A 10273-nucleotide genomic window follows, 5' to 3' on the forward strand; every position below is an offset into this window, starting at 1 on the left:
CTAGAGATCTTCCTGCACTTGCAGTTTTCAGCTCAGGAGGTCTAGGATTGAGGATAACTCAAACAATGCTGCAGTGAAGAAATATTTTTGGTCTTTTGTCTTGTGTGTGGCCCCAACCCATTGCTGGAAGGGAACACCACAGCCAGTTGATATATCCGAGGTACCTGCTGGAGAAGCTGTTCCCACACCATGAGTCATACTGTGAACCACTGCACTCTTTCCCTAACCAGATATGAGCACATTCTTCTTTTCTCTTGCTCTTTCTCTCCCACCACTTGTATTGTGATGCCAACAAAGTAAATTCATTAGAAAAATGGATGGGAATCTGCTGGAAAATGCCCTTTACTGCTAGACTTTGCTGCAAATGTGGAGCCTTCACAGAGATCTGACCATTGCTTCACCTCCCTCTGCCTTCTGTCACTTCTTTGCAGCAGACAGAGCTGACACGAGCAGACCTGCCTCCGCTGAACCGGCTGCCACCTCTACTGTCAGCACTGAGTCAGCGCTTACCGTTCTCCAGCTGCCCCAGTAGCAGCTGGGTTATTTCCAGGACACTGGAGTTACTGCCCTCAATAAATGGAGCTGCCACTGGGGGAATGTAGTCAGAGGAAACAGCTTAAACATCAAGAGGGCAGGGAAAGGTGTAGTAGTTTTCTACCCAGGGGATCTTTGTGAGGCACTCCTGAGCAAAATGCATCAGCCCCGGAGCTGCCTGCTGTGAGCTTTCAAGGGAGGAGCCCACTCGAGGAGGACCAGGTGATGTGGAGACACTTCACAACACAGACTGTCCCCCAAACAAGCAAATCCAGCCGGCGTTAAGGTGAGATCCAGATGTGCTCATCCTCCATGCAGAGCTGAATCTCACCTGCTTGGTCACTCCTTCCGAGTCACACCTCTCCATCATAAAGCAGTAAGAAAGAGAAAACATTTTTGTTTATTTCCCTTTTTTTTTCTTTTTAATAATGACTGCTACAGCATCTAGCTGAAATGCTGAGGAGCAGCTGCAATATCAGAAATTATTTTCACCTCATTATAAAAATTTATCCTTTTTAGAGTGAGAGAGGCAGAATGGAGATTAGAGTTTCTAGTGCTTTGTCGGGTGTTACTTAGTACCTGTGGATCATTACATTGATAAAAATATGTACAGAGTCACTTTTCAGGTTTAAAAGTGTTTTGTCCTTTTGTTTGCTTAGCTAAATAAAGAGGTTTTGTTTGACCTGTGATTTTGGATCCAGCTGGCTTTTTAATATCAGTGACTCATACAAAGCAGCCTGCAGAGTCAGTTTCTTTTCCACTGTTCTACTGCTGATTTAGGCAGAAGCCCCACAGAAAATCAAGCAGTGTGTGGGGCTTTCTGCCCCAACTGGCTCCCAACCAGATCTTCCTCACCAGAGCTGTGCTCTTGTTCTGTAATTTCTCCTGCTGAAAAAAGGGAGCTCATCACAGCGAGAGGTATTTCAAGCAAGCCAAATTACTACAAGTCCTGTAAGATTTTCAAGGTTGGTAATAAACCATTAGTTTCTAATGAAAATTGGAGCTGAGGACAAGGACTGCCTGTCTCAAAATGGTAACTTTTTTGTCATGAGATACTGACATTTTCTTGGCTGAAGTGCAATAGAGCATCACTGGTTTCAGTTGGAACAGGCTGGGAGCCCTTTAGACCAAGCCTGACATCATTTTACCTACATTAGAATAAGGCAAAGATTTTTAAGAGTAGTAAAGCAGGAAATCTCATTTCCATTTCCAGCAAAGGCTACAAAGAATACACCATTACCAAACACTACACCTTATCCTTGCACCTCACTCAGTGTGTGTTTTCTCCCCTCACAGACTGCACCATTGACATGAGCACATAAAAACCATTGAGCCCATGGGCCTGCAGGGACAAGGAGATAGTAATGGCAATTGCCATTGCAGTTGTGGTCTCTGTGCAGGCAAAGTTGCCCATGGGCTCTTGGAAACAGAAGATCAGACACAGTCTCCCTTGAGCAGACATGTGCTTGTCCCCTGGGCTGGCTTCCCATTGGGGCTGCATGAGAGCCACAGCCCTGCCCTGCCCAGTGACTGGAAATGGGGCTCCAGGAATTTTTGTCTCCCCAAATAATTTCATGATCAAGGTAAAAGTGCCATTATCTGATAACAGGAGGAGTCTGTGAGTCCAGGTACTGCAAATATAACACCATTTTCTCAAATAAATGTCTGCTGAGAAAAAACTCAGAAAGGAAAATACATGTGTAATGCTATACACAAGTCCTGGACTTCGTCCATCATCTGAAATGAGATGTTATTTGGGGAGAGTAGAAATTAGGTAGCCTCCTTTATGTTATTCCACTCAGATGTTCCTGCAGATCTGGATTCACTTTGAAAATTAAAGGCTGTATTTTACTGCAGTGGGTAGATGTCAACTCCACTGTCAGGACTAACCAAAACCTATCAAAATACTCTCTTCTCTTTTTACCTTGGATTTTCCTAGAAATTATGAGTCAGCATATCTTTCTGACTGTGGCATGTAGAAAAAACTCTTGCATTTATTTTGTCCCAGGAAAATGAATGGCTAAGATCACTGTAACCAGAATTTTCTTCCTGGAAGAGAAGAATGCTTGGGGAAACACTTTTAAAGTGTCGCATTTTAACAGGAGGGATCCAGATTTATTTTTTAGATAAAGTGAATCATAGGGGGTAACTGAAAATGTGATCATATAACAAAAAAGAAACAAAGTTTCATTTAAAGCAACATGGACAAGAATTGGAAGAGTAACTCACCTAAATCCTTTGCACTTCTCAGTTAAGTGGTTTATTACTGAAGTAGGATTCTATTTAGCTAAGTTCTTTATCTAATTTTTATACAGGTTGTCACTGTGCAATGAATTCATGGTGAGAATCCTCTGATGCCAGACAGGGTTAAAGAAGGGAGATTGCATTACAGGTGATCAGTGGCAGATTCTGCCCCCTGAGGACTAAGAGTAAGGATAAGAATTTTCTCCTAGGGGTTTTCAGAGGGCTCCCAGAAGCCTGCTCAGGTCCTACTCAACATCTCTGGGTGCAGCGTCAGGGCCAGAGTGTGAGGATCTGCACTCAGCAGCCCTCTCCCGTGGTTCTATTGCAGTCAACACAGGAATGACAAGGTTTATGAGACTAAAGCCTAGCAGATGGCATGTCTTCTAGTTTTACCAGCAAGTTTTGCCATGTTTCACCTGTCTGAGGCACTCACTGGTCTTTTCTCTGAGCAGTTACTGTTGCAGGTGTTGCAGCACCTTTGGCAGAGTCTCTGCAGGTCACTAGAACACAGTGAGGATGCTCCAGCCAGTGGTTTAGTCCCTGGATTTGCAAAGGGAAGGGAGCTCAAGCATACCCTGTGCCACCCAGCCACAGGGCTAGAGGGAAGGCCCGCTTTTATTTGCTGGATTAGATATAGTATATGAGATGTTGGCTTAAAAGGGGGGTAAAAAAATCTTTTTTACCAGCAACTTGAGAGTTCTTAATTTGAGCAATATGTTATATATACATAATAAAATCTGGTTTTAATTGTATTTGTAACACCACTGCAACAGTTCTCTGATGAACTGCATGCCTGAAGGTAGTCATCAATTACAATGTCACATTTGTGATTATTAGAATTGATAAAAATTGTGGAACTAGCAAAGTCTGGAATACCAATTTTTCTTTTAAATGATTTCTCTTTGTATTATCAGTGAAATGATGCTGGGTTTCATAATACTTGCACATAATACAGTGTTAGTGATTCACAGCCTCTCTGAGGTTTGTTGGATCCTTGTGGACCCAACTGCTCTAGCAGGCAGATGTTTGACCCATTGCCCAGCCATAAACTGGGAAAAGTACTAGTCCAAACTTTTTATATGGTACCATGCATATAAAAGCAATCAGTTTCAGCCCTTAAATACAAATAGAAATGGTAGTGATAAACTATAACATAACCAGGATGTAAATGTAGGATTACAGCAACAGCAACATGGCTTCTGAAATCTGCTGAATGTGCTATTGTTCTGAATAAATCAGTTGCCGGTGGATTCAAACCTGAGTGAAGGAGTGTTCCAAACTCTGAACAACATTGACCTCTGATGGACTCTTTGAAGCCACTAAGCCATGGGATTGTCAGAAGACTGTGTACTGCTCTGAGACAGGCAGACAGCAAAGATGCACTTAAATGATTTTTCTACAGCATGCATTCCAAAAAGAAGGAAGCAGAGAAACAATTCAGATTCCCCTCAGAACTGGGGATGATAAGGAAAGTCTGCATATTGTGGCATTTTACAGGCCTTTAGGAAAGAATACTGTGCCTCTTTTTTTCCTTTTTCTTTTTTTCCCTTTTGGCATTAGACTAAAACAGGAAAAAAGAGCCCATCTTAGAGAATGATTTTTCCCCACAGATAATTTTTAAATGGGTCATTATTGTAAAGGGCTCATTTATAACTTGAAAATTAAAGCTACTGGGAACCTGTTGAATAACTGTAATAAGCAGCCTATTTGACCAGGCTATTTGTTTCTTTGGTTTCTAGAGGTAAAAAAAAAAAAAAAAAAAAAAAAAAAAAAGAGCTTGTGCTCTTCGTTACTCTTTGCCAGACTAAAGAAGAGAACAAACAAACAAGCAGGAAGGTGCCTTTCTTGGTCCAGTATTTCATCTCCATAGTAAATGATGATCTCTTTAGGCAGAATTACATGGGGAGCCTTCAAAGTAAACAAGGGACTTTGCGACTTTGCTCAACTGGCAAATTTACCAACACTCTTCTTTCTAAAAGCATCTAAACACACAAACTTACATCATATTTTATATGTTTTTATTTGTATACAAAATGTTATAATTTATCAATGTTGTGCAGCAAAGTATAGACAGACACATACACCACATACATACACCCCAACTCCCTTCCCTCCCCCAACATACACACTTACAAATACAACACGAACACAACTTCCTTTCTCTTGCCCTTCAGGAAGGCAACACTGTTTTGGCAGGTCAGCAGCTAGAAATAAGGTGCTATAGTTAAGCGGTACCGGAATGTCTTCACTTCACAAATGTGATGTGCAAATTTATATACAACCACATCGTTATTTTTTTTTCAGGGAACCCGAAACTCCATACCCCGAACCACTCTCCGAGATACAAATATGTATAAAGTGCTAATACTTAAGCATGTTTCCAATGACTTCACAAAGTAGTTTGAAGTTTAGAACAGGCACTGTAATAGTTCACTGGGTAGATTGTCACTCGGTGCAGTTGGACAGAGAAGTCACTCAGACATCGCTGGGGGACCGGGAGCGAAAGGACACTTTAGCCTGAAAGCAGCCACAGAAGAGCACCCACATGGACCTCTGGATTTCCTGGTTTCTGTAGGCATAAATGATGGGGTTGATCATGGAGTTGTAGGTAGCAGGTAAGAGCGTGGCATACGTGTACACAGAAGGGTAGTCAGGATCCCCCACCACACAGTAGATGGCAAAAGGCAGCCAGCTGGCTCCGAAAGTCCCAAGGATGATAGCCAGGGTAGAGACTCCTTTTTTGGTGGTGACATAGTGTGAAGCAGTCAGAAAGTGCTGCTGGAGAGCTATCTGGTGGGCATGCCTGCAGACGATCTTGCAGATCTCGATATAGAGATGGAGCATGATGAGGAAAATGAGAAAGAAAGAGGCAGACAGCAGCGTCACGTTACTCTTGGTCAAGGGTCTGACGACGCTGCAGGCGGTGCGGTCGTGAAGGCAGTTCCAGCCCAGGACGGGCAGCAGCCCCAGGCAGAGGGAGACCCCCCAGGCACCCGCCAGCATGGTGTGAATGCAGAGCACCGTCCTCTCCGAGTAGTAGGTGAGGGCATTGTAGAGGGAGAGGTAGCGATCGACCGTGATGGCCAGCAAGCTACTCACGGAGGCGGCGAAGGAGGCGACGAGGAAGCCCACCGTCAGCAGGCTGACCGTCTCCGAGCGGATCACGTACTGGAAAACGAAGTTGAGGATGAGGCCGAGGCCGGCCAGGAGGTCAGCCGTGGCCAGGCTGCCCACCAGCACGAACATGGGGGTGCGCAGGGCAGGCGAGTAGCAGATGATGGCAACCACCAGGGCGTTCTCGCAGGCGATGGCGGTGCCGGACACGCAGAGCATCACATCCCAGGGGTTGAGGGCGGCGGGCGCGGGGGGCCGCGACGAGAGCTCCAGCGAGGCGTTGCCGCCGCCGGCCGGCAGCCGCGGGGCCGCCGCTCCGCTCTCGTTCAGGGCTGCCGCTGCCTCCATCGCCGCCCGGGCGGCCGGGGCCGTGCGGGGACCGCGGCGGTGCGGCGGTGGGCAGATGGGGCGGCGATGGGGCGGCGATGGAGCAGCAACGGGGCGGCGGTCGGGCGGCGGTGGGGCGGCGGGGCGCGCATGCCGGGCGGCGGCACCGCGCCCGCCCTGTCTGTGGTGCTGAACCCGCAGAAGTTTCCCGCCGGCCCGGCCGCCCCCGCGCCCCGCCCCGCGCACACGTCAGGGGCGGGCCGGGCAGGGGCAGCCCGGGCGGCGGCGGGGGCGCGGGGTGGGCTCCGCGGTGCCGAGGCAGCAGGGTCAGCACGGGCCCGCTCTCCGGGCCCGGGAGGGTTCGGTCGGGGGCACCGGGCAGCGAAGTGGGCGCACACACACAAGGAGCCGCTCCTCCCACGGCTGCTTTCCCCCAGCTCCGCAGCCGGTTCTCCCGCGGTGGGTGCCGTCCGTGCTGCGCTTGCTGTAAGCGCTCAGAGCCCAGAGGCAGCTCCGTGCTCCGCCGGATGGAAATGTGTCCGAATTGCGCTCGAAACAGATGTGAAAAAGCCTGTTCCACAGTTACCCTGTCTGAACAATATATACTCTGGGGTTAGCAGTCTGTTCACCGCCAAAAGCATCCGCACTGTTTTCTGAGGTCTCCAAACTAGTAAGGTCAAATCATAGAAGACTCAGTCTCATGTGCATAAAAGAAATCAACTCTCTCCTTGTCTCACCTTTTGTGTCTCACAGTGAAGCAGCAGCCAGCACGTTTCCACTCTAAAGCATGAATAGATGAAACAGAATCACAGAATCACGAAGGCTGGAAGGGACCTCTGGAGATCATGCAGTCCAACCCCCCTGCCAAGGCAGGGTCAGCCTAGAGGCCGTGACACAGGAACATGTCCAGGTGGGTTAGACTGTCTTCAGAGAGGGAGACTCCACAACCTCCGTGGGCAGCCTATTCCAGTGGTCTGCCACCCTCCATGTAAATAAGTTCTTCCTCAGGTCGAGGTAGAATTTCTTGCATTTTAGTTTACAGCCATTGCTCCTCATCCTGCCACTGGGCACTACCAAAAAGAGCCTGGCATGATACTCTTGACACCTGCCTTGAAGATATTTATATGTACTGATACAGTCAAAGGATAACATTTTCGTGCCCATTGCTGGTAAAACCAGTATCAAACAAATGTGGGCAGTGGGTAGGTTCCCTCTGCAGCAACACAGTTTTCCTAGGGGACAAGCCAAAATGTGCCCCCACTCCAGTCTGGGAGACACTGTTTGTTCTGTGACTGATGATCAAAAGAATGTGGAAATAAAATAACCTCTTAGCTATGGGAACAGCATGCAAACCATCAAGACACAATTTTGAAAAATACATTAGAAGAAAATGTGTTTACTGTCTTGAGCAGTCCAAATGAAGAAAGCATGCAGGCTGTGCAACAGTAAAAGGTGGGCACATTCAAAGAGAATTAGTGTCAGCACTTATTACATCCACCCCCATCAATGTCCTCCTGCAGGCTAAACACTATCATCAAGACAAGCTGTGGACACTCTGTACCTCTGTAAACAACTGAAGACATCGCTCCCCAGGAATTCTGAAACACAGATCTCAGAATAGCTTAATTTGAAAGGGACCAGTGGAGGTCAGGTCTGGCGCATCTCTCCTGTCTCATCTCCTGCTCAGGGCAGGGACAGCGTCAACTGTGCAGAAGTTTTCCTCAAGGTTTCATTCAATCAAGTCTGAATATCCCCAGGAAGAAGATTGTACAGCCTCTCTGGGCAACCTGCGGCTCTGCTTCACCCTCAACTGTAAAGATTTTTCCTTTTTATTTAGTAATCACCTTCACTGCAGCCTGTGTCCACAGCCCCTGTGTGGTGTCCTGCCACCTATATATTTTCCCTTGCTTATCCAGGCATTACAGCACCATCACCATTAGTAACTGCAGCAAAATCAGTTTCAAGCAGAGTTTAGAAGTCTCCACAACTCAAGCACTTGGTCAAGTACCCTTACTGTAGTTCAGAACACAGCAGTTACCCTGTTCCCTTTGCCAACTGGAGAACAGGTATGGCCAATGTAAACTTGGATTAAGATTAATACTGAAATCACAAGAATCCCAGTGCAGAAAGAGCTGCTACAGAGCAAGGCAACAGAAAGCAAGGTAAAATCTGAGGTAAAGTAAGATTTTGGATTTGCCCAGAGGAAATCTGCCAATCTACCCCTCAAACAGAGGTGATTAGTTTCAACATTAATTAAAATTACTGTGGCAAAATAAATTATTCCAAACATCTTTCAAAATTGATTAAAAATGCTGGCATTCAAACTTAGCAAGTCAGGTTTGCGAACATAAACCAGCTGGGGTCCACTGAAGCTGTAAGATTTGCAGTATTTTTATGGCAGCTATAAAGCAGAGAGAGAAATGTAATTTATCTGGTTTTCAGTAGTGAGATGTGGTGTGGAAAGTCTTGGTTGTGGGTGATTTGTCACATCTTTGACCAACCTGTTACTGCTGGGAAACAAGTATGCAGCAAGTCTTGGCTACAATAGCATGTATATCATAGGGCAGTGTCTGCTTTTTGTATAATGGATTTTAAACACTTTTCCTTAACTGAAAACATTAAGAGCCCATGCTGCCAAGACAGACGTCATTTCATGTGTGCTGAAACCTTGTGAGAGTGTTAGGATGTAAGAGTGAGATGTAGGAAGTTTTTAGCCTGAGAGCAGGCTAGTCTCACACCCCTTGCCTGTGGTCACATATTTCACTCTGAGAAAGAATTGCTCAACCACCGTAGTGTGTCTCAGAAAGGGAGATGCATGTGTCCATCCTGTCTTTGCTCCTTGCATTGGGTTTTCTTCAGAGTTCTTCTGGCTCTTTACTTCCCTCATTTCCCTAGACTTTTACCCTTTCAAGAGTCCTTGTCAGGTTCTTACAGAGCCCAGAAAGCAGCGCTGTGTATCTTCCTCATCTCTCTCACGTTGCCATCTATTGATTGGCAGGGTTCCGGACCAGCTCCACGCTTCTTAAAATGGTTGCACCTTCTTGGGAACTGTTTATATTTCCAGAGCTGTCATTAAAGGCATTTTATCTTCTTAGTACAGCTTCTTGCATCAGTCATTCCAACAAAAGGTGAGCCATCTGGATTGCTCTTAATTTTAACTGGTTGTGGGGACAAAGAGGATTCAAAGGGTAGACATAAAGCTGGTGCCTAAGAGCCACCACATTTCCCGCAGCACCATAAGGAGCAGCAGAGAGAGAAGTCTGGTCAGACCTCTTGCACTGTCATCAAGATGTTTTCATCTTGCCCTCCTAGCAGAGGCTGGATCCTCAGATCTCACTGGAGAATATAAATATAAAAAGCTATGTTCCAGCAGTGCATACCTAAGCATAGCATGTGATATAACTCAGTAATTATCTTAGTGAGTTTCTGAAAATTAAGCAGCAACAAAATTAAAAAGTTGCAGAAACAAATGATTTAAAAACCTCACTGCTTGACTTCTCCATCTGTTCTGAGAGCTGAGCCGTATTGTCGTGTAATTTTAATATGTGCTTTCTTAATTTCAGTTAACTATGGATTATTTTGCTAGCTGGTATTCTTTAATGATTAATAAGCAGGCTGAGTAAATGTTAAGTATTTTTAAATGTGCTTTACATAGCAAGAGTTGGAACCAACAAAAATTTCACTTCAAAATTTATCTTTCCAATAACACGCTGAAAATATTGAAGAGTCATTTATCTTCTGGCAACATAAAGAAGCCTTAAAATAAAGGCAGGAGGAGGGGAAGAAAGGGGGGGATAACACAGATGGTGAGCTAACCAGCGCTGGCATTTCAGAGATGTCTATGCAGCTGGTGTGAAAAGATGTTTTAAGCCCTTAGCAATCCATTTAGGCACTTCTTCAAGTTTGTAATTTTCCTGACTTGGTGAACTCAGCTGAGTTGCCTGGTGACACCAATTACTAGGTCTTTACTAATGATACCCTCTGCTTGAGCCTTCAGATTTGGACAGGAGTCCACATGCAAACATGCCATATTGCAAAACCTGCTGGTGACAGA

At 45.8% G+C, this 10273-nt stretch overlaps 1 protein-coding gene across 1 annotated transcript; it reads right to left on the bottom strand.

The window, feature by feature from the left end:
- Positions 1 to 5174: 5174 nt before the first annotated feature.
- Positions 5175 to 6246, bottom strand: GPR6 (G protein-coupled receptor 6). Its single transcript, XM_069008585.1, has one exon. The coding sequence runs from the start codon at positions 6238 to 6240 to the stop codon at positions 5254 to 5256; it is 987 nt and encodes a 328-aa protein (XP_068864686.1). The 5' UTR covers positions 6241 to 6246; the 3' UTR covers positions 5175 to 5253.
- Positions 6247 to 10273: the final 4027 nt, after the last annotated feature.

Source organism: Aphelocoma coerulescens, chromosome 3 (assembly GCF_041296385.1).
Source record: "Aphelocoma coerulescens isolate FSJ_1873_10779 chromosome 3, UR_Acoe_1.0, whole genome shotgun sequence".
In the NCBI taxonomy this organism is placed as follows: domain Eukaryota; kingdom Metazoa; phylum Chordata; class Aves; order Passeriformes; family Corvidae; genus Aphelocoma; species Aphelocoma coerulescens.

Bases quoted from the DNA above. Each gene is read 5' to 3' on its own strand.
- GPR6 (XM_069008585.1), bottom strand. From the start codon at position 6,240: ATGGAGGCAGCGGCAGCCCTGAACGAGAGCGGAGCGGCGGCCCCGCGG.